A 27,061-nucleotide genomic window follows, 5' to 3' on the forward strand; every position below is an offset into this window, starting at 1 on the left:
GCGCTACGGCCCTGAGCGCCAAGCATAGGTCTGACATTGTGCTACTTCACCTACAGCTGCTGGAGTCTCAATATCAGTGAACAATTCTCGACAGGACTTAAAACAAACTGAACTGTCCCATGATAACAATATGTGATCGTAAATTCGCCTCCATTTACCTGCGTTTTGTCAGTAAACGTATGTTTCTGTGAGGTTAACTTCATAGACAAGCAATTGGCTATCTACTTAACATGACCTTTAACTTTAAATCGAAGAGAGAAATAGATATACTTTATATTTAACTTTCAAAATTAATCCATAATGAATTATTATTGGGGCTATGAAGTAATGAATTATTATTGGGACTATGAAGTAATGAATTATTATTGGGGCTATGAAGTAATGAATTATTATTGGGGCTATGAAGTAATGAATTATTATTGGGGCTATGAAGTAATGAATTATTATTGGGGCTATGAAGTAATGAATTATGGGGTAATCTAAAAATTATCCCAGGCTACCCAATTCTTTTCATACCACCGAATCCCGTGGGGATCTGTGTTAGAATAGCTCTTTAGTATCGTTTGCTTGTCGTAAGAGGCCTCAGCACTGTCTCTATATGACTGAAAAGTTCTCTCGAGCAGGACGTCAAATGACGCACAACTAACCATCGTATCGCCGTAATGCATACAAACTCATGTATTTCTTAATTCAAATTTAATGCATATGTATTCGCTTTGAAATATAAAATTCTGTATTGATAAAAAAGACGTTGATTATAAAGTGTTTTCCCTGTATAGGAGAACAATGCACTACTTCCTCGGCCTGAAGTACAAAGTTCCGTCAAATGATGAAAATAAGCTTAATTAACAAGAACAAGACGGAAACTTGCTCTTGGACGCGGACATCAGGATATAATGATGTTTATTACAAAGAAATAGAGGATAAGGACATGTCAAATTTCCCGGACATTTTTCTTTTTCGAGAATGGACGGTATGTGAATTTATAGATTTTTAAGATATTTAAAAAGAGGACGGATTCATCTTGAATCGAACACTAACAAAATAGCTAAGCACAGCTGTCATCAGTATGCTGCTCTGACAAACTGTGATATGAATTCATATTTAGTACACTCAAATTAACACATCCTCTTCAAAGTTGTGTAATATTTATTAGGACATTAAAAACCGAAGATGAGTTTGTTTCTTTTTCATCTATATATAGTTATCAATCTCATAACTCCTATAAGCAATACAAAATAAAGAGTTGGGCAAACACGGACCCCCGGACATACCAGGATGAGTAAGCATCCCCTATCGACCGGTCACACTCGCAGTGAGCCCTTTATCTTGATCAGGTAAACGGAGTTATCCGTAGTCAGAATCAGTATGCCAAGAACGACCTAACAATCAGTATGAAAAAATCAGACAGCATTTGACTCAATGATAGGTTGTATTGACAAACTAGATCGTTATAACGATCATAAAATTCGCGAAATGTTGACTTTAAACGAGACTGTTGGAACCCCCGCACCATCAACTTGTTTGCCAGTAGCCTGCTTCGAATTAAAAACTGATCATACACAGAACAGGCTCTTGTGTACCGAATCATTATAGAGATAGTGTGTGTATATTTATCTGAACTCAGCATAGTTACTTTTTATTTCAAGAAATGTTTCTCTGTTGTCTTGTTTCAACATTAGTTTGTTTTTGTTTTTTTTAGGGAGGGGGTCAATAAAATTATCAATATACCTATATGTGGTCTTACATAAACAAATAAGTCAAAAAGAGAGCAAACATTGGCACAAAAATGTTAGGTTGATAACCCTTTACACATGCAGACATTTCAAAGGTTCTGAAAAGGTCCAGATATTGCGCTTATCAACACGCCATGCATTACCGGCATGCTATTTTATCATACTTCCCTGTAAAATACTCGAATCTAATTGGTTAAGAAACAGTTGAAAAAACATAATGTTTCCCTCTGAGAATAGAAAACACACGCTCCAGGGTGATAGTATCTAGCAACGGGTAACATTAGGGACCGGTCAACATTAAGGGGTTGAGTGCATTCCATTTTAAACCCTATGTCCTATCTTCTAAGCATACAAAAAAGTTACTGAACTATAGGCCTTTCCGAAAACGTGAGTTATCTTTCCTTGATCCGGAACGTAGTGCGCTTGCGTAATTTCGTTTCAGACTTCCGGGTAGTATATTCAGAAAGCGTCATTAACAACACTACGGACGACAGTGCAAAATGCCACAGAGATATTGCTGTATTTGCAGCAACCACGCGAACAAATATGTTGACGGTAAAAAAATTACAATGCACAGGTTTCCTTCAAACGATAAAGTAAGGAAAGTGTGGATAAAACGCTGCCATATGATTCGATCAGACTTCAACTTTAAGAATTACGATCAGACGAGGTTGTGTTCGGAACATTTTGTGGGCAAATGTGGACCAACTAAGGAACATCCAATACCAACTTTGTTCCCAACACGGATATTTAAATTATCAGTAAGTATACATTTGCTCAGATGTTTACTTTCCAATATTGGAAAAAGAGATAAGCTAGCCTATGATGGCTTATATTGTTGAAACTAGTAATGTCAGAATGCGAGGAAATTTAAACTAGAGGCCTACAGGCTAGGCCTATAGATAATAATTTACCCTGACACATGTAGATATATTACACCTATCCATGATATGATATTATATAATGTACTATAATTATATTATATTTAATATATTATTATAATATATTTTACCTGGCTGTTATAGAATATGATAGAATAGTATTTATTACCAAATCAGGGCCCAAATGGGCATAAACATGTAACATATATAACTGTTTATACAAGGAAAGACAATACACAGTGAAGAGTAATTCTTGGAGTAATACACTCATTAGTGGTATTTCAAGTTTTATATGTAAGCATTAATTATAGTACCCAGTTGATACATGTGTGTTATCCCTAATGCAATATATAATATGCCTGATACATCAACAAAAGTCGGTGCTAAAGGATATAAAACAGAAATTCACTTCAGCCTCATGTAGAATAAGCAGATACATAATATATAGATTAAATAGTAAATCACATGTGTGAAATATATTAAACTGCAATGGACAGCAAGGGTAGTATAATATTCTTAATTGTGTTAATTAGTCCACTTCTGCCCAATGCAGAGTATATATCAGCATGCACATTAGAACAGCTTATTAACATAATAAAGCAATAAACTCGCAGTAAATGAGTCAATATATATATCCATACATGACTATGAAATTGTTTAACTAATGGTGCATATTGTTAATATTGTAGCGATGTACATCTGAACATAATCACAAAAAATATACCTGATATACTAACAAGAGACAGCAAGAGTTGGTACTAAAGGATATATCAAACAGAAATCCACTTCTGCCTCATGTAGAATTAACAGATACATAATGTATAGAGATAAACTATAAAGTTTGTATGTTGAACTGTAGGTGTAAATCACACTAAACTGCAATGAACAGCAAAAGACAGTGCTAAAAGATAGTATATTATTAGTTATATATGTTAATTTATCTGCCCATTAATGCATAATGAGTAACAACAACATGCAGTCCAACAACATAACATACTATGATGGTGGTTTTACTTTAAAAAAGTCAATATCCAAAAATAAGTGACTATATGAAATTCTTTAACTATACATCTGACTTATGAATTCAAATAATTTGCATAACACATCAATTATGAATATATCCTCACAGTTCATCAACCATAGAAATTAGTCATAGACATATTGTTAAAAAGATGACATTTCAGTGATATTGTGGACAAGAGATTAATTCTTGATAGATTATGTCATCCGGACAACATAAATGCATTTCATCTTCTACCTCTTTTAATTTAAAATTGGGACGCAGTCTCTCCTCTCTTGATATTCCATAATGTCTACCCCTCTCAATCATCATAATGTCTAACTCTCTCAATCATCAGATTGTGTGAAGCAATTCGAAATTTTGTCAAGAACTGTCTTTTCTCAAATTTTCTTAAGATTAATAAGTATAAGGTTGATCTAGCCCAAAATTTTGTTTCATTGTGCAGTAAGAGTCCAACTTCCCAGAGGTATTTTATCAATTGTTCCCTTCTTTGATACCACTTTTCATGAAAATATGAATTAAGAATGTGTTTACAGTGATATTTAAAGGATGGTGCAGTTGATTTCACATAGGATTTTAACTGAGGAAGTATAGTTGTTTGAAATTATCAATGGAACCAAACCATTATGATTTATTTTTGTTGAAGTTGAATATTGAGGCAGAGTCTGCAGCTTTTAATAGAGGAAATGTGTCATCTAGGTTCTCTAACCAGTAATTCAAAATATGCTGAACAATGTTGAAACTCATAGGGTGTCTGCCTAATTCAGAAAGAACAGCAAATTTTGTACTTTTGTTATTCACACCTAATAAAAATCTACAAAGTTTGTAATGTAGTTTCTCACAAAGTGATTTTGAATATAATTCGTCCAAAGCAATTGTATGGAGCGCCAAATTAACATAAAATCAAATAATTGAAGATGTCTTCAATTATTTGAAGATATCATCAATTCAATTATTGCACTCTTTAAAGTAGTTCCACCCTCCTGTGACATCATAGATTTTTCAAAATCAATTATTTTTTTTAGATTTATGCTTGATATTACCATAGATTTTGTTGGAGTCTTTTTCAATGGTAATAGTAAAACATCTTGCTAAACATAAAAAATTCAAAAGTCTAAGTTATATATAAATAACCAATAATATGTTTCAAAATAATGAATCCAAGGGCAATAACTCTGTTTTTATTGAATCCTTTATCAAGTTCATTATGTGATAGATTTTGCTTATTTTTTATAGATTTTTGAATAGATTTGTAAAGTACCAGTTTCATGAAACTATTATGAATACTATTATATCATTTTAACCAGTTTTTGTGAAATTTTAATGATGCTGTTGAAAGAAATATTGCAATTTTCTGACATTGATATATGATTTTGTATATGCATGTCTGGCATTTTAAAAAGTGTGATGACATATATATCTTATTTGATAATTTATTAGTTTTCACTCAAATGAATTGAAATAAATACACATTTAAAACTTTTATCAGATGATAATGCGAGTATGGAGTTACCTTAATTGAATTAATGCGTGCATTAAATCAATTATTGCTCTCATCAATTGAATTAATGTGCACTTCAATTCAATTATTGCTCTCATCGATTAAATTAATGAGCGCATCAATTCAGCTGAATAATTAATGCTATCATCAATTCATGCAAATATATATATATATATGGAAAGTCTTCAGATAAGGGCCAAGGTGACTCAGGTGAGCGATGTGGCCCATGGACTTCTTGTATAAATATTCATATTGACTGTATGTAAGGTTTAGTTTTCACAAATGAATGAAATACATGTAATGAACTTAGAACTTAGTGTTCTTAAATCTTTTGTAGAGAATGGATGCTTCAGAGTCAACATCAGATGCTTCTGATCAGAACAAGGAAGAATCCATGGATACTAGTACTGAGATGGAATCCGTGCAGACGGCTGACACCAGCTTGCATACAACTGGAGCCTCTGAATATGCGTCTCTAGATATGCATGACTATTTCGGTAGTGAATTCACCACTGTTACCAGTGATTTTGTACATGTTAACAAATGTACACAAACTGTTTTCGCAGTGTCTCAAGATCAAAGCGTACAGACCAACAAAATGAGTACAGAATTGAAAAATAATTTCTGCCAGACAGATTCAAACAAGTGTGATTTTTTATGTCAAGCTTCAAAACCCGATATAGTGTTTGAGGATATACAGGAATCAGATGAGAAGATTATGTTTTACACAGGAATTCCAAACAAAGGTACATTTAATTTACTGTTCAATGAGATTGTTGTCCCATATCACAGAACTCAAACAGATACCGTTAAGAACTGTGGGGGGAGACCAAGATGTCTGCGAATAATAGACGAGTTCCTCCTCGTGCTTATGAGACTTCGACTTGGACTTCTCATAGAAGATTTGAGTGACAGATTTCACATCTCCAGATCAACATGTGCAACAATCATTAACACTTGGATTGACTTTTTATCCGTGAATCTTTCTTTTCTCATATCTTGGCCTGACAAAGAAACAAATGATAGAACAATGCCAGTCGATTTTCAAATGAAATACCCAAACTGTCGTGCCATTATTGACTGTACAGAATTTTTTACAGAAACTCCACAATCTCTTTCAAACAAGTCCCTCATGTTTTCACACTACAAATCACACTCGACATGGAAAGCACTTCTAGCAATTAATCCCCGAGGAGTTATTACATTTGTCTCAGATTTGTGGGGTGGCAGCATTAGTGATAAACAATTATTTAAGAAATGTGGAATTTTAGATTATCTAGAGGCTGGAGATCAAATTATGGTTGACAAAGGCTTTTTAATTTCTGATTTAACAACCCCTAAAGGTGTTGAAATTATCATACCACCATTCAAACGCAATGGAAGATTTAGTAGACGAGAAGTGGAGGAAACACGTCGAATTGCAAATTTGAGAATTCACGTAGAAAGAGCCAATGAGCGTGTGAAAAACTTTCGAATTTTACAAGGAACAATGCCTATTACCTTGTCTAAAGTTGCTAGTAAAACTTTCAAAATTTGTGTTGCTCTCTCAAATCTGCAACCTCCTCTGGTTCTCAGATGATTGAAATACATTATTCTGAGATTCATGTACGACTTTTCAAACAATTTTTAGGTAATATTGTGTATCATTTTCAACCAGCAGTACATTATAAGTTTTCTTTGACTACATGAATGAATGTCATTTTGAGAAATATATATGTATGTGGATGTTAGGAAACTACTAGTATACAAATATTTCCAATGAATTGGATTGTGTTCTACTATATCATCATGTATCACAGAAAGGATGAATCCAATACATGTATATAATTTAAATTGTTCAAATGTGATAAATCTGCTTTTATCAAACAAACATTGTTTTGTTGTATTTATTTCATTTGCAACAACAAGTGGGGATCAAATAATTATGTAAAATAATGAAATTGAAAATATGTTTGTGCTTCTTTTTAATTTGCATTCAGTCAGTCTTTATTAAACAGACATTTTGATCTTCGAACTCGAGATGAGAACAGCTCTGGAATTACTGCATATTTGTAGAATTTCTCCAATTTGATAACTACTTCATTCCAGAATAGATCATGATAATAAATTCTTTCAACTGAGTGGTCAATTAAAGTCCAAACAACAAAATCACACCATTTTCTACCAGATATAGCTAACTGGCCCTGAATTTGGTAGTAATAATTGTGATTTCTTTTTAGAGTTACTTTACCATCCAACAATTCACAGAAGAAATCTTTCTGTGATGCAGCTTCTGATGGTGATAGAGTTCTATATTTGTAGGGGCATTTTATTTCAAGAGTTCCACAAGATTCTTTGCAATGTGGACAATGGAGAAGTCCATCTGGGCTGGTACCAAGATAAGGGTAACTTGGATTAGTAAGGAGACCACATTCTTCTACATGCAGTGAAGGATGGTGTTTTTTGGCGCGATATAAATACATGCGTCTTGCTGCAGCCTCGTGAGTATTTCCCCAGTGGGTGGCATCTGATTTGAAAGAATTGTAATTCATGATGGATTTCACTACATTTTCTGAACCAGTTGTTTCCCTCATTTTGCAAATTTGTCCAAAGTTGGAACTTGTTACCCTACCAATTCGTGCTTCAATCCAGTGCTTGCTTTTTCTTTGCCCTTTTGTTAACTGTTGGATAGTTTTTACATCATTTTCTGAAATTGACATTTGTTGAAAATACTCCTCAAATTTTTCCTGACAGAGATGGGAATCTAGTTTCACAGAATCACGATATTGAAAAGGAACATTTTGTAGGTTGGGTAATGACGAGCTATGCATGTCTTCCTGAATAGGGATTGTTTGCAGAAATGCCGCATTTGGATTGCATCGACGCAATTTTTCAGCAAATTGTATCTTATCAATGTCAAGTAGTTTAGAACCTGATCTACTTGTGTCTTTTTTTGCAGATTTGTGGTGCCCAAAGTCTTTGTTCTTTTTGAAGTCATATTTGTTAAAAGACAAATCTTCTGCTTTTTTGGGACTCAGTTTCCTTTTACGTGGTTGAACCCATTTACACTCTGCTGACGTTGCTGAATTAAGTCCATCAACTTTCTTCTCCGTAATATCTACGAGTGCATATAACGTAGCAGATATATGGTTGCATGCCTCACCTTCCCTAAAATTATCATAATGGCAGGTTGATATGCAGTTATAACAAATATTCTGAGAGTATTGCACAGCGATACATAGTCCCCTACCGGTTGCAAAAATTATTGGACCGCAACAATATTCGAAGTTCATTATGTAGATAATGGTAAAGGGGGAAATTATGAAACCAGGATAGGAAAGTTGGAAAAATATCAAAATTAATATGTAACTTGTTATGGAAAAGCAATGTACCAAATATCAAATGAATATCTGCAAGAACAGCGAAAAAGTGCGGAAACTGATTTACTGGACTGACTGGCAGACAGACGGAGTGCAAACCTAAAGCCCCCCCCCCAATAAAAAGACAAACCTCTTTAACGCATACTTCAAATGGGGGAGGGGGTGTCGTTTTAATTTTATGGGTTCAATTCCTCAGTTAAACCTTTTATTTTACCACTCAGTACTACTCCAGAAAAATTTAAGGGGGGGGGGGGGGTCACCGGCTTTTTGCTTGCTTACCATTTTCGTTTTTCATGTAGAAATTTCCCATTATTGAAATGTTATAGCCACAAGTTTAAAAGATGGGTATTGATAATAATTGTTATTCAAAATAATTTTATTTTAAATCAAGCAATTTATATGATTTTTAGCGTTTAAATACAGGGTATGTAATCTACGTATCCACGAATTTCAGGGGGGGGGGGGGGGTTACTGCCTCCGTGAAACAAAATCAATTTAGCATGAACATATACTTCGAGTTTTCCACTTAAAAACTGTCATGTTTATTTCATTTTTTTCCTCTCTCTCTTATTACAAATCTCAAAAAATCGAAACAATTTCACTTTTTCATTTATATAATTTTCAATTTCATCTTTACGTTAATTTTCTATAGGAAATTAGAATCTTTTGCGTGGTTAGGTCGTCGTCTATCAAATGTAAAAATATTTTCTTTTTTTCAAACGACCGCGTTAATTCGAATCCCTCACGGACATAAGGTTTTTTCAATCTAGATTTTTTTTCTTATTTGAAACACACTTCTAGAGTATTCAAAAATGTTTCATGTCAAATTTCTGCTTATTACGATGTGCCGAGTTTGTAATAAACTTTTAACCTGGACATTGTTTAGTTTGTTTAGTTGGACTTCGTGTCCAATATGTGAATGAGACTCACAACAAACACGCCAAATACCTGTATTTTATTAGTCAAGGCTGCTAACGAGAACTTATGTTTTATGAATTAACAATGGGGAATCCTACAGGTATACGTATATAAGAGTTTAAATCTAGATGAAGGTCAGTTCCGCATGTACGTCACAACACTTGCCGCTTCTGTGCAACACCCTCTTTTCTCAGGAGCTTTATTCTGGATAATTTAGACCCTTTTTCTAGCACAGCTAGACTTATAAAATGTCAGAGGTTGCTTGTTAAATATTAAAATAGTAAACGTTCAGCGATAAGAGTTCTGACACTTTAAATATAAATCAGACGATATACATACCCGGCTGCACATGTACAATTTGCGGAGTGGACACGTCCAGTTACTTTGGACAGAGTTACCCAAACATTGTAATCGGGTTTGTTTTTGACAGAGTCCGTTGGTAATGATGGAACAACTTTAGCCCTGATAAAACAATGAGAGCATTCCTCATTTACAGCATGATATTGGAGATCATACACGTGCCGATCCTCGTAAAAAACCCGAGCTTTGAGCTGACGAGTTGCCATCATTTTTTGGGAATCGGTTGTTCTGTTTTGACTTAATACTAAATAATTGTACAAGTCGTTGTTGGAGATATTAGGAAATAAGTGAACGTCCGACTTCCAGTTCGATTTTAAAGATTCTGGATCAGGTAAAATTTCACTGAGGGGAGTCATTAACTTTTCAAAACGCCGAATACCATCACTTATAGCATCTGACACACTTGTTTCTGAGACAGTTTTTTTGTTCAGAAAAATCACACCCTTGACTCGTTCAAGGAGTTCTTGTTTGTTTCCACTGACCATTTCCTTACGTTCCCGAAGAAAAGATTTTAACTGTTTGATAGACCATTTTTCAATTTCAGCATCCATATTCGATATGTAACTCGAATTTCGCGCAGTATGATCGTGTTACTACCCGGAAGTTGTCATAAGCACACTAAATGTTAGAGTACAAAGAGAGATAACTCACGTTTTCGGATAGGCCTATATCAGATGTATAATTAAAAAAAATGTGTGTATCCTATCTAATAAATAAATATATATGTATGATTAAACACCATTTTTACTTCATTTAGAAAATCTCTGGAGTTCTTTGAAATGATCACTTAAAATTTGTCTCTCCAGTTATATCAGCTGAGGGATTAAAGCTCCTAAGAAACTATTGTTTACTTTATGTTTGTTCGGTAATTTCTCTAGTGAAGTTACAAATCTCATTATTTTCATCTTATTTTTTTTCTTCTTTTTGTTAAATTATTGTTTAAAGTGCTACATTTTGCATATTCTTTAATTACTGTTTTTCTGAATTGTTGTCTCATATACTTACAAGTATTTTTCACATCTCGGTATTCTCTATGAAAGGTGAAGATAACGAACAGTGATCAATCTCATAACTCCAATAAACAATACGAAATAGAGAGTTGGGCAAACACGGACCCCTGGATATACCAGAGGTAGGATCAGGTGCCTAGGATGAGTAAGCATCCCCTGTCGACCGGTCACACCCTCCGTGAGCCTTATCCGTAGTCAAAATCAGTGTGACAAAACGGCCTAACACTCGGTATGAAACAATTCAGACAACATTTGACCCAATTATAGGTTGTAATGGCAAACTATCAAATTATTAAAGATATGTTTACACTTTAGTTGTAATCTTGTTACTTTTAATTACATGTTGTAATGTAAAAGAAATCAAAGGTCCAGTATTTTATTGCAAATTGTCTCTAGTATATTCAACTTGGACATGAAATAAAGCATGGACACAATTCAGTATTCTTGTTTAAAAGATAGCTGAATTAAGAGTTTGAAATACTTTATAATATTTTTTGTTCATTGATTTATTTTCTGTCCTATCAGTGTTGAAAATGAAAAAGTTGGAGTCCTATTAGTTTGTAAGTCGAAATTAATGTGTGTCCTATTGCATTTTGCACCGGTCCCAACCCCCTTATAAATATTGACCGATCCCTTACTTGACAACGGGTGATATACCAATTATGACATGCGTCAAATGTATGCGCGCACGGCTCATCGTAGATTGTTGAACGACGTCGTTTGGGTAAATATGAGCAAACTATATGTATCCCTTGACGTGAACTGTGATTTGTTAAATATCACTGAATTTACCATTCCCAACTTCTTTACTTTGATTTCTTTCACTATGTTGGCTATATTTTTTTTTCATCTGTTGACAACATAGATTAATAACTTAAGAGTAAAAATCAGAAAGCTTCAAGCATTTCATGGAAAGTCAAAAATCTTATTGCTAAAAATGTTACTAGTTTTATATATATACATGTAATTTGATTACTAAAAATGTTACTAGCTTTATATATCAATCTGATTACTATCAATGATACTAGTTTTATATAACAATTTGATTACTATCAATGTTACTAGCTTTATATATCAATCTGATTACTATCAATGTTACTAGTTTTATATATAACAATCTGATTACTATCAATGTTACTAGTTTTATATATAACAATCTGATGACTATCAATGTTACTAGTTTTATATAACAATCTGATGACTATCAATGTTACTAGTTTTATATATACAATCTGATTACTATCAATGTTACTAGTTTTATATAACAATCTGATTACTAAAAATGTTACTAGCTTTATATAACAATCTGATTACTATCAATGTTACTAGTTTTATATAACAATCTGATTACTATCAATGTTACTAGTTTTATATATAACAATTTGATTACTATCAATGTTGCTAGTTTTATATATGTACAACCCGATTACACAAACAAACACGCACGCAAGTAAACACTCCCTGTCACAAACAAAAAAACACACTCTCACAAACACACATACTCTCAAACAAACGCACAAACAAAATAAATTAAAAAAAATACTCACAAACACAAACAAACAAACATGCACTCGCGCGCTACACATACATCATTTTAGCGAGAATTAATGCAAGCGGATGTAAAGTAAAACTTATACGGTACCAATTTTGATGCACCAGATGCGCATTTCGACAAATAATGTCTCTTCAGTGATGCTCAACCGAAATTTTTGAAATCCGAAATAACTATGAAGTTTTAGAGCTAAATATAGCTAAAAACAGCGTGCCAAAAAAGTGGAGCCAAATTCGTCCAAGGATAAGAGCTATGCACGAGGGAGATAATCCTTAATTTTGAAATAAATTTCTAAATTTTATAACAGAAATTCAATATACATCCGTATTTTCAAGCTAGTAACGAAGTACTAAGCTACTGGGCTGTAGAGACCGGGTTTTATTGTGATTGACAAATGACAAATGCAATCTATTCAAAGACGCAACCATGTGCTTCTACAATTCCTCCAGGATTAGGGCCAGTAAACGGTAGTGAACATTACAATATAACGTACAACGACGGCTGAAAATTCTATTTCGATTCACAAATAACGAGCAGTTAGTCTTTCTATTTGTAGACACCAGAAACGTGGGAGACAGAACGATACACTGAAGAGATCTTCTCCTCAAAGAATGAATGTACGGATCACTTTCAATTATGTAATTAATGTTTCCTACTTAATTAGCTAGGCCAGTTCTGAGATAATTACTTCTTGGGGACTGAAAATTACATTTCTTTCATTTGAATCATGACTATTCAGTCGTTAATTCCCGATAAACGTCTCAATATATGTGGGGAAAAATCTCAACGGGACGAAAAGCAAACAAAGAAACCACAACCTATCCAGAAAAATCACATGAAAAAACACGTGACGTGCCGTGCCTTCCTCAACATCCACCTGACATGGCTGTACCGTGCGCCTTCTTCACATCTAACTTAAACAAAGTTGTCTCTCTAAATGTTTCAGCCGTATGGCTGTGTTTTTCTCAATGTTCAGTTGCATGGTTGTGACCAGAGGCACCTGAAGTATGGACACTACCCCCACCCCCCTTCTGAATATTTTTGCAGCGATGATATCTCCAAAATATGTGATTTCCCTTCTATTCCATAACAATTTCGATTTATGTAATCACTTCATGTTTTTGTAAGCTGCTATTAAATTCTGACATCTGTAATTTGTGATCAGTACAAAATAAGGACTAGGTGATAATTTAAGAGAGAGATGCTATTAAGGACGTACTCTACATCGTCACAATGGCTGACTTCCTTTTAAAACGTAGGAAAATATAGATATATATTCATTTAAAAAGATCGTCGGTTAGCTCAGTAACCCATTAAGTTAGCACGTCGACTGATCGTGGGTTCGAGTCCAGCAGGGGTTTTATTTATTTTTTTTCCCCGATTTCTTTTTACTAAAACTGCATTTTTTGACTAAATGAAGTATTTGAAAGTTTTCAATTCCAAATCCTCAATTTACATGTCTTCCACTTTTCATCCATATCAAATTTCTCTGCTGTAGCAAACATCCTTAAATTCTAACATTTGTGATTTGTGATCAGTATAAAATGAGGTCTAGGTGATAATTAAAGAGAGAGATGCTATTAAATTCTAACATTTGTGATTTGTGATCAGTATAAAATGAGGTCTAGGTGATAATTAAAGAGAGAGATGATATTAAATTCTAACATTTGTGATTTGTGTACCCTATTTTTTCAGTACAAAATAAGGTCTAGATGATAATTAAAGAGCCAGATGATATTAGATTCCAACATTTTACATTAACATTTAACATTTACCTCCAGTGAGTCTCTATGGTAACTGTTCTTAAACATCAGGTAAGATAATCCAATTCAACGGTTTTCAAAGTTCCTTCACATTTTATACATATGCAAATAGCATCTTTCTTTCTATATAGGTCCAAAACACTCTTTTTAAAGTATGTAATTAAAAATATAATCAACCATGTAATGGATTAGTTTGTATGGGCTTTTTTATATAATTCTAGAAAAAAGGTTACGTCCCAATAAAAAAAATTGCACCCATATCGAGACGTCATCAATTGTAGTGAAGTGCCACAAAATTAGACCTACATGTGTGCATAGTGCTAAAGGTCAGTGAGGGTTCTTTAACGTGCCAACGCCTGCCACGACACTGTGCCAACGCCTGCCACGACACGGTGCCAACGCCTGTCATGACACGGTGCCAACGCCTGCCACGACACGGTGCCAACGCCTGCCACGACACGGTGCCAACGCCTGCCACGACACGGTGTCAACGCCAGCCACGACACGGTGCCAACGCCTGCCAAGACACGGTGCCAACGCCTGCCACGACACGGTGCCAACGCCTGCCACGACACGGTGCCAACGCCTGCCACGACACGGTGCCAACGCCTGCCACGACACGGTGCCAACGCCTGTCATGACACGGTGCCAACGCCTGTCAGGACACGGTGCCAACGCCTGCCACGACACGGTGCCAACGCCTGTCATGACACGGTGCCAACGCCTGTCAGGACACGGTGCCAACGCCTGCCACGACACGGTGCCAACGCCTGTCACGACACGGTGCCAACGCCTGCCACGACACGGTGCCAACGCCTGCCACGACACGGTGCTAACGCCTGCCATGACACGGGACTTTACTAATGATATAAAGTGGTGACGTACTTCACTAATGATATAAAGTGGTGGGGTACTTCACTAATGATATAAAGTGGTGGGGTACTTCATTATAATGATGTAAAGTTGTGAGGTGCTCCACTAATGATGTAAAGTGGTGAGGTACTTCACTAATGATATAAAGTGGTGATGTGCTTCACGAATGATATAAAATGGTGTCGTACTTCACTAATGATATAAAGTGATGGGCTACTTCACTAATGATATAAAGTGGTGAGGTACTTCACTAATGATATAAAGTGGTGGGGTAGCTCAATAATGATATAAAGTGGTGACGTACTTCGCTAATGACATAAAGTGATGGGGTAGTTCACTAATGATATAAAATGGTGACGTACTTCACTAATGATATAAAGTGGTGAGGTACTTCACTAATGATATAAAGTGGTGTGGTACTTCACTAATGATATAAAGTGGTGGGGTACTTTACTAATGATATAAAGTGGTGAAATACTTCACTAATGATATAAATTGGTGAGGTACTTCACTAATGATATAAAGTGGTGACGTACTTCACTAATGATATAAAGTGGTGACGTACTTCACTAATTAGAATAGGTCCTCAGTACCCCCTTGCTTGTCGTAAGAGGCGACTAAATGGGGTGGTCCTTAGGACGAGACCGCAAAAACCGAGGCCCCGTGTCACAGCAGGTGTGGCATGATAAAGATCCCTCACTGCTCAATGGCCATAAGCGCCGAGCATAGGCCTATATTTTGCAGCCTTTCACCGGCAGTGGTGACGTCTCCATATGAGTGAAATATTCTCGAGAGGGACGTTAAACAACATTTAATCAATCAATCACTAATGATATAATTATATCATCCTAACCACCAACACAGCTATATATCGTATCATTAATGGTGACATGTGACTTTCACTTCCGGTGCCGGGCGTTTGGCGAAGTGTCGATATTAGTCAGTACCTGTGTTACACAAAGAGCCGAATTTATGTCATCGTAAATATGTGTGTGTTTGGTTTTTTTCAAATTCTTAGTATTTGGACATAGATGGTTATTTTCACGCAGCTTTTCTTCTCAAAAAAGAAAACTATCGAGTGTGGGATTTGACAAGCTTTACATTTACAACATAGAGTTGCCTTTCCGCTGTACGCGTACATACAGTTGATCGGAGAAAAAGGTTCTTTCAAAGCTGATCTCAATGTAAAATGTTCACAAAAGCAGCGCGTGTTCACTTAAATGAAGACACTGCATCACAAATATAACAGACAAATCATGTGAAATGTTAATCTCTTCTATCTAATCCATCTTCAGAGGTTTTTTATTTTGAGTTTTATGAGGACTACGGTATAAGGCTGTTTTCATAACAGCACTGTCATCACGTCATTTGATTACCGCTGAGCCATGCAATCTGTAGAGTGCGTGTTCGAGTCCCATGGGGTACCGCGCATGTTCTAAACGATATTGCAAATATCTTTCAGTTTTTGGCTGATTTTATTAATGTACATTCATTGATAATTGTTCTCCTAGAATGATGACATGAGTAAATAAATACTCTCCTCAAATATTGCACTACGGGAACTTGCACCACGAATACAACGCCACCCTAACTACCAAAATACTGATGCCATTGGGAAAATGGAAGTTTAAAGCTGTATTCATGATGCTAGTCTAAGATAAGAACAATAAAATATAGAAAGTGACAACTGATTGGATGATTTGAATAATTCTGCATTAAAGTAAACCATTCACAAATAAGGATTGCACTTGGGTAAAATTGTGAATAACTTTGGCATGATTTCACCAAAGTTGCCACGGTAACGGGATCAAACACTGCATTAAAATTGAAAATCGCACGAGAAAGTCTACATAGCAATGATATCTCCATGACAACGTCACTTACACTATCTATTTCTAATTTTGTTTTATTGAAAGGGGCATGGACTCGATTTTGGTACCAAAAGATTTTAGATGATTAATGATATGATGGTATTTGAGTCGTGTAAAACATAGTAATTAAAAAACCTGACACAAAATTGTAGTTAAGATATGTACCTGTTTCTGTTTACATGTCACGTGACCCAACAACAAAGGTGACGGTTTGGACGGGGAAAAACTATTTTAAAAATCTTTTACAACGAAAATGATGTTCTGTTCTTTATTCTTTCCAATACCTTAAGCTGATTTATCATAATGTTGACTATACATTTAGGAAATATTGTGTTCTCGCCTCTGCACGTGGCTTCCTGGTTATGACAAGGGTGTTGACAAACACGATATATTGGGAGTCGCATTTCATGTAATACAAAGTATATCTTGTGTAAACAAATATTTTTTTCACATTTTATGAAAGATCTTTACATCTGTATAACAAAATACATTGTCAATTTCAATCGATCAAAAATCGTGTCCATGCCCTTTAGCATGGTGCATGTTTGATTGATTGATTGAATATTAATTTATTTAACGTCCCTCTCGAGAATATTTAACTCATATGGAGACGTCACCACCGCTGGTGAAGGGCTGCAAAATCTAGGCCTATGCTCGGCGCTTGTGGCCATTGAGCAGTGAGGGATCTTTATCGTGTCACACCTGCTGTGACACGGGACCTCGGTTTTTGCGGTCTCATCCGAAGGACCGCCCCATTTAGTCGCCTCCTAGGACAAGCAAGGGGGTACTGAGGACCTATTCTAACCCGGATCCCCACGGGATGCATGTTTAGATAAATGTTTTATTGTTTGATATATTTGTCAATAAATCATTGGGTTTGCTAATCAGTTTTGTTTACGTATACACAGGTAAATCATAAGTACCTGCACAGGTAGGTGTATATGACCAGCAGTAATTGAAATCCACATACATAAGATTGTAAATAGACTTACCTATGCATTTCACTGCAAAAAGATACATATTATTGTCTAACGAGTTGCATGCTGATTGGGAACACAAATTATCACATATGTGATACTATATCTTATTAAGGCGAGCAGACTACAGGGACCTACATGTATTTCTAGATTTAAAAAGAGGGTTCAAATTTCCCTCCTAGAAAGATCTGTATTTATGGAGTTCAACATCGGTAAATAACACGACTGTCCATAAGCGAAGAGGTCAATATTCATGGGGAACGTTCAACATATACATATACCTAGCTACAGGTACCTAAATTACAGGTGATCTAGATCTATACTTAACGAAGGTCAAACAAGAACTAAAGGTCACAAAAGAAAACTATGTCTCAATTCACAGTGAATATTAAGAAACAAAATGACTACAGACCATCAGTTTTAAATGAGGAATCTATTTTTCATGTTAGAGGAAATAGAATAATTCACTAAAAAGGTATCAGTTTTAAACGACTGTCATCAGTTATCGTCTGTTCGTTTCCTTTCTTACAGGGTCATTTTTCCAGTGGGGTACTTCCTTATAACTCTGTCATTATATCATAGATTAAACATCTCCATGACTTCTACATAAATACATTACATAATTCTGTCATTATATCATAGATTAAACATCTCCATGACTTTTACATAAATACATAACATAACTCTGTCATTATATCACACAATGACTTCTATATTACATAACTCTGTCATTATATCACACACTGTACGTCTCAATGACTTCTATATTACATTACTCTGTCAGTATATCATACAGTGTACATCTCAATGACTTCTATATTACATAACTCTGTCATTATATCACACACTGTACATCTCAATGACTTCTACATTACATAACTCTGTCATTATATCATAGATTAAACATCTCAATGACTTCTATATTACATAACTCTGTCATTATATCATACATTGTACATCTCAATGACTTCTATATTACATAACTCTGTCATTATATCATACAGTGTACATCTCAATGATTTCTATATTACATAACTCTGTCATTATATCACACATTATGTATCTCAATGACTTCTATATTACATAACTCTGTCATTATATCACACACTGTACGTCTCAATGACTTCTATATTACATTACTCTGTCAGTATATCATACAGTGTACATCTCAATGATTTCTATATTACATAACTCTGTCATTATATCATAGATTAAACATCTCCATGACTTTTACATAAATACATTACATAATTCTGTCATTAAATCATAGATTAAACATCTCCATGACTTATACATAAATACATTACATAACTCTGTCATTATATCATACAGTGTACATCTCAATGACTTCTATGTTACATAACTCTGTCATTATATCACACATTGTGTATCTCAATGACTTCTATATTACACAACTATGTCATTATATCACACAATGATTTCTATATTACATAACTCTGTCATTATATCACACATTGTACATCTCAATGACTTCTATATTACATGACTCTGTCATTATATCATACATTGTACATCTCAATGACTTCTATATTACACAACTATGTCATTATATCACACACTGTACATCTCAATGATTTCTATATTACATAACTCTGTCATTATATCATACAGTGTACGTCTCAATGATTTCTATATTACATAACTCTGTCATTATATTACACATTGTACGTCTCAATGACTTCTATATTACATGACTCTGTCATTATATCACACATTGTACATCTCAATGACTTCTATATTACATAACTCTGTCATTATATCATACATTGTATGTTTGATATTCGTAGGATTGGTTAACTATATATCGTTAACCGATTGGTGACTGTATTATCTGCCATAATACTATCCATCTCATTGCGATCCAGCCTCACCCTCCAACACCTCCCAAATGCACCAACATAGTGAAGTTGAAGTGTGTTGTAGTAACATTCCATATGCTCCGTATGGGACGTATGGGTTGTCCCATGGTTTAAAAATAAATAAATATAAATAAATAAGGACCATCGTGTACCAACACGTCTGATGACTGCGGTACTGTCTTTTGATGGCCGGACACATACATGTGATGGTCGTATGTCATAAATTATAATGAAATAAAGAAGTAACTTATATTTATAAAAACTAAATAAAAAGTAAAAATTAATGAAATAAATTATGATTTTTATTTATATATTAATTTTAATAATGATTTTTATTTAATTTATTCCTTAAGTATATTAAAATTTAAAAAAATATAATAAGTAAATATAAAATTAAATATTTAAAATATTTGTTATTTATTTGGATTCTAATAGAAGGTAATAATTAGTAATCGCACGAGTCTCCGTCCTTCGTCCAATTCAAGATACACCGAAATAAATATACCATAACTATTACATAATTATTAATATTAGTAACAGGTGATAGTAATATGGATGTAGGTATGTATATACATGTGAAATAACTAAAATATATACAGAAAAGAATTAGGGTAGGGTCGCCAAAGAAAATTTTGATAATAGAGTGCCACTAGTTATTACTTTGTTAATCATAAATTATAAAATTATGCCAGACAACAATTTTGAGATCGTCATCAGGCAAGAATTTTGAGGTCGTCGTCAGGTGCTACACCTCAGACCCTGTACCATGTTTCTGTAACTGGATCCAGCTCGTAGCACGACATGGCTCCATAATTCTTATTCGATAGTATGTATTATGTGTATAAAACTGAAGATGTATAATGTAGTAAGTGGTGAGTTAGTACTTATGATAAAATTGTATGACAGATAAAATACCAACCATAAGAAGTGGTATACTTAATTACATAACATATAGATTTGATTAAATAATGAAAATACAGAATAGATGCAAAATCACAAATCGCATACATCCAACAAGCTTACATATATTAAATATAATAGTATGCAGCAGGCCTGCATACATACAAACTGCGACATTGCATCTAAATGTTCGTCATAAAAAGAAGTTTACAAAATACATACGTATAATAACATACCTGGATTTTATGTATATTTGCATATATATATACATATAATATACCGGGATTTGATGTATAGCTGCATCTATATTTTAACTACATGTTTATATAAACTAAAACGATAAAAACGCAAAGTTTATATTCCTAATATTAATATGCTACGATACTTATATATGTAATTGTTTACATACTAATAAACATATAGTTATACACGATAGAAAACCCGAATTATATGCTTAGATGTTTATATAAGTATAACACATGTAGTTGTTTCTATATTAGTAAACATATAAAAATTTTAACATTAGAATAATGATGCTTAGTGGTTTTCATACTTATAAACATACGAAACTGTTTACATATTTGTAAACATGCACGATAAAACCTTAGTTATACATATAAGTAAAACTTTTTACTCACCAACCGGAAGGAAACTTACGAATGATATTGGAAGCTATAAATCATGCAAATTAAAGATGGCGAATGAATAGATTAGTTATGTGGCAGCCGCTGTGAAGACGCTCATACAACGTAATTTGTGACGTAATTTGTGACATTGTGACGTTTCATCCGCTGTTGAAACCGCTCATACAACGTAATTTGAGATATTGTGACGTTTCACCCGCTGAAACCACGGTACGATGGCCTATTATATATATGTGCAAAGCAGGAGGTTGCGTTAATGAATGCATTGAATACCGAACAAACATAAATTATCAATGGAATTACATGTATAAGGACATGTAAAAAATTAAAATCTTAATAGTAAAGCAATTAGACATAATGATATTTAGATTGGAAACAAAACATTTTTATTATTTAATTAAATAATAATTTTAAGATGTAAATTATATGTATAAATTACAGTAACCCAACTCGTTTAAAAGTAATGTCAATAGTCTAGAGTAACTGTCGCTATTCGATGGATCACCTTGGAAGTAATGCTTTGTTTGTTTGATATTCGTAGGATTGGTTAACTATATATCGTTAACCGATTGGTGACTGTATTATCTGCCATAATACTATCCATCTCATTGCGATCCAGCCTCACCCTCCAACACCTCCCAAATGCACCAACATAGTGAAGTTGAAGTGTGTTGTAGTAACATTCCATATGCTCCGTATGGGACGTATGGGTTGTCCCATGGTTTAAAAATAAATAAATATAAATAAATAAGGACCATCGTGTACCAACACGTCTGATGACTGCGGTACTGTCTTTTGATGGCCGGACACATACATGTGATGGTCGTATGTCATAAATTATAATGAAATAAAGAAGTAACTTATATTTATAAAAACTAAATAAAAAGTAAAAATTAATGAAATAAATTATGATTTTTATTTATATATTAATTTTAATAATGATTTTTATTTAATTTATTCCTTAAGTATATTAAAATTTAAAAAAATATAATAAGTAAATATAAAATTAAATATTTAAAATATTTGTTATTTATTTGGATTCTAATAGAAGGTAATAATTAGTAATCGCACGAGTCTCCGTCCTTCGTCCAATTCAAGATACACCGAAATAAATATACCATAACTATTACATAATTATTAATATTAGTAACAGGTGATAGTAATATGGATGTAGGTATGTATATACATGTGAAATAACTAAAATATATACAGAAAAGAATTAGGGTAGGGTCGCCAAAGAAAATTTTGATAATAGAGTGCCACTAGTTATTACTTTGTTAATCATAAATTATAAAATTATGCCAGACAACAATTTTGAGATCGTCATCAGGCAAGAATTTTGAGGTCGTCGTCAGGTGCTACACCTCAGACCCTGTACCATGTTTCTGTAACTGGATCCAGCTCGTAGCACGACATGGCTCCATAATTCTTATTCGATAGTATGTATTATGTGTATAAAACTGAAGATGTATAATGTAGTAAGTGGTGAGTTAGTACTTATGATAAAATTGTATGACAGATAAAATACCAACCATAAGAAGTGGTATACTTAATTACATAACATATAGATTTGATTAAATAATGAAAATACAGAATAGATGCAAAATCACAAATCGCATACATCCAACAAGCTTACATATATTAAATATAATAGTATGCAGCAGGCCTGCATACATACAAACTGCGACATTGCATCTAAATGTTCGTCATAAAAAGAAGTTTACAAAATACATACGTATAATAACATACCTGGATTTTATGTATATTTGCATATATATATACATATAATATACCGGGATTTGATGTATAGCTGCATCTATATTTTAACTACATGTTTATATAAACTAAAACGATAAAAACGCAAAGTTTATATTCCTAATATTAATATGCTACGATACTTATATATGTAATTGTTTACATACTAATAAACATATAGTTATACACGATAGAAAACCCGAATTATATGCTTAGATGTTTATATAAGTATAACACATGTAGTTGTTTCTATATTAGTAAACATATAAAAATTTTAACATTAGAATAATGATGCTTAGTGGTTTTCATACTTATAAACATACGAAACTGTTTACATATTTGTAAACATGCACGATAAAACCTTAGTTATACATATAAGTAAAACTTTTTACTCACCAACCGGAAGGAAACTTACGAATGATATTGGAAGCTATAAATCATGCAAATTAAAGATGGCGAATGAATAGATTAGTTATGTGGCAGCCGCTGTGAAGACGCTCATACAACGTAATTTGTGACGTAATTTGTGACATTGTGACGTTTCATCCGCTGTTGAAACCGCTCATACAACGTAATTTGAGATATTGTGACGTTTCACCCGCTGAAACCACGGTACGATGGCCTATTATATATATGTGCAAAGCAGGAGGTTGCGTTAATGAATGCATTGAATACCGAACAAACATAAATTATCAATGGAATTACATGTATAAGGACATGTAAAAAATTAAAATCTTAATAGTAAAGCAATTAGACATAATGATATTTAGATTGGAAACAAAACATTTTTATTATTTAATTAAATAATAATTTTAAGATGTAAATTATATGTATAAATTACAGTAACCCAACTCGTTTAAAAGTAATGTCAATAGTCTAGAGTAACTGTCGCTATTCGATGGATCACCTTGGAAGTAATGCTTTGTTTGTTTGATATTCGTAGGATTGGTTAACTATATATCGTTAACCGATTGGTGACTGTATTATCTGCCATAATACTATCCATCTCATTGCGATCCAGCCTCACCCTCCAACACCTCCCAAATGCACCAACATAGTGAAGTTGAAGTGTGTTGTAGTAACATTCCATATGCTCCGTATGGGACGTATGGGTTGTCCCATGGTTTAAAAATAAATAAATATAAATAAATAAGGACCATCGTGTACCAACACGTCTGATGACTGCGGTACTGTCTTTTGATGGCCGGACACATACATGTGATGGTCGTATGTCATAAATTATAATGAAATAAAGAAGTAACTTATATTTATAAAAACTAAATAAAAAGTAAAAATTAATGAAATAAATTATGATTTTTATTTATATATTAATTTTAATAATGATTTTTATTTAATTTATTCCTTAAGTATATTAAAATTTAAAAAAATATAATAAGTAAATATAAAATTAAATATTTAAAATATTTGTTATTTATTTGGATTCTAATAGAAGGTAATAATTAGTAATCGCACGAGTCTCCGTCCTTCGTCCAATTCAAGATACACCGAAATAAATATACCATAACTATTACATAATTATTAATATTAGTAACAGGTGATAGTAATATGGATGTAGGTATGTATATACATGTGAAATAACTAAAATATATACAGAAAAGAATTAGGGTAGGGTCGCCAAAGAAAATTTTGATAATAGAGTGCCACTAGTTATTACTTTGTTAATCATAAATTATAAAATTATGCCAGACAACAATTTTGAGATCGTCATCAGGCAAGAATTTTGAGGTCGTCGTCAGGTGCTACACCTCAGACCCTGTACCATGTTTCTGTAACTGGATCCAGCTCGTAGCACGACATGGCTCCATAATTCTTATTCGATAGTATGTATTATGTGTATAAAACTGAAGATGTACAATGACTTCTATATTACATAACTCTGTCATTATATCACACATTGTACATCTCAATGACTTCTATATTACATTACTCTGTCATTATATCATACAGTGTACATCTCAATGACTTCTATATTACATTACTCTGTCATTATATCATACAGTGTACGTCTCAATGATTTCTATATTACACAACTCTGTCATTATATTATACATTGTACATCTCAATGACTTCTATATTACATAACTCTGTCATTATATCATACATTGTACATCTCAATGACTTCTATATTACATAACTCTGTCATTATATCATACATTGTACATCTCAATGACTTCTATATTACATTACTCTGTCATTATATCACACATTGTACATCTCAATGATTTCTATATTACATAACTCTGTCATTATATCATACATTGTACATCTCAATGACTTCTATATTACATAACTCTGTCATTATATCACTCAGTGTACATCTCAATGATTTCTATATTACATAACTCTGTCATTATATCACACAATGACTTCTATATTACATAACTATGTCATTATATCATACATTGTACATCTCAATGACTTCTATATTACATAACTCTGTCATTATATCACACAATGATTTCTATATTACATAACTCTGTCATTATATCATACATTGTACATCTCAATGACTTCTATATTACATAACTCTGTCATTATATCATACAGTGTACATCTCAATGATTTCTATATTACATAACTCTGTCATTATATCATACATTGTACATCTCAATGACTTCTATATTACACAACTCTGTCATTATATCATACATTGTACGTCTCAATGACTTCTATATTACATAACTCTGTCATTATATCCCACATTGTACATCTCAATGTCTTCTATATTACATGACTCTGTCATTATATCATACATTGTACATCTCAATGACTTCTATATTACATGACTCTGTCATTATATCATACAGTGTACATCTCAATGATTTCTATATTACATTACTCTGTCATTATATCATACAGTGTACATCTCAATGACTTCTATATTACATTATTCTGTCATTATATCATACAGTGTACATCTCAATGACTTCTATATTACATGACTCTGTCATTATATCCCACATTGTACATCTCAATGTCTTCTATATTACATGACTCTGTCATTATATCATACATTGTACATCTCAATGATTTCTATATTACATTACTCTGTCATTATATCACACATTATGTATCTCAATGATTTCTATATTACATGACTCTGTCATTATATCATACAGTGTACATCTCAATGACTTCTATATTACATAACTCTGTCATTATATCATACATTGTACATCTCAATGACTTCTATATTACACAACTCTGTCATTATATCATACATTGTACATCTCAATGACTTCTATATTACATGACTCTGTCATTATATCATACATTGTACATCTCAATGACTTCTATATTACATGACTCTGTCATTATATCATACATTGTACATCTCAATGATTTCTATATTACATAACTCTGTCATTATATCCCACATTGTACATCTCAATGTCTTCTATATTACATGACTCTGTCATTATATCATACATTGTACATCTCAATGATTTCTATATTACATTACTCTGTCATTATATCACACATTGTACATCTCAATGATTTCTATATTACATAACTCTGTCATTATATCATACATTGTGTATATCAATGACTTCTACATGATTATAATTAACATTGTCTGTTTGTCAGGATTTGAGACTACCTCGCGGGATTAAGATCTTCAATGCACATGTTCCTGAAGACTTAGACCTTTTAATGCTTCATCGGTATATCATTTCAAAATTCTATTTATATTTAATCATTGTAAAAGCACATCAGCCTTGACCTAGGATGTGGTCTTAAATCATTCTCTTCACATTTATTATCAAAGGTACTTAATTCACATTTCGCATTCATTAAGGAGTTTTAATTGAGGATATTCTTAGATCATCACATCGATTTGATGATTGTAGAAGCTATGCTCTGTTGCTTCCGAGCGTTAGAAGTACTTTAATGACACAGAACAAAATATTATATTGTTTTTCGGCAACGTACAAAACAATCTTGCTTGGTGGGAAATTAACCCCCTTAATCATAACATCTAGACGAATTACTTCAAAGCGTACAACAGATGTTGTCAAACTTCTAACAAGATTAATAG

General features: G+C 33.3%; 2 protein-coding genes across 2 annotated transcripts; one reads left to right on the top strand and one right to left on the bottom strand.

Annotated features, from left to right (window-relative positions):
- The first annotated feature begins 2,120 nt into the window (after positions 1 to 2,120).
- Positions 2,121 to 7,009, top strand: LOC125667344 (uncharacterized). The gene is made up of 2 exons (XM_048900839.2): positions 2,121 to 2,497; positions 5,477 to 7,009. Exons 1-2 carry the CDS (start codon positions 2,237 to 2,239, stop codon positions 6,716 to 6,718), a joined length of 1,503 nt encoding a protein of 500 aa, XP_048756796.2. The 5' UTR covers positions 2,121 to 2,236; the 3' UTR covers positions 6,719 to 7,009.
- LOC130050864 (uncharacterized) lies at positions 7,003 to 9,605 on the bottom strand. The gene has a single exon (XM_056151648.1). The coding sequence runs from the start codon at positions 8,409 to 8,411 to the stop codon at positions 7,119 to 7,121; it is 1,293 nt and encodes a 430-aa protein (XP_056007623.1). The 5' UTR covers positions 8,412 to 9,605; the 3' UTR covers positions 7,003 to 7,118.
- Between the last annotated feature and the right edge of the window lie 17,456 nt (positions 9,606 to 27,061).

This window comes from Ostrea edulis, chromosome 10 (assembly GCF_947568905.1).
Source record: "Ostrea edulis chromosome 10, xbOstEdul1.1, whole genome shotgun sequence".
Taxonomy (NCBI): Eukaryota; Metazoa; Mollusca; class Bivalvia; order Ostreida; family Ostreidae; genus Ostrea; species Ostrea edulis.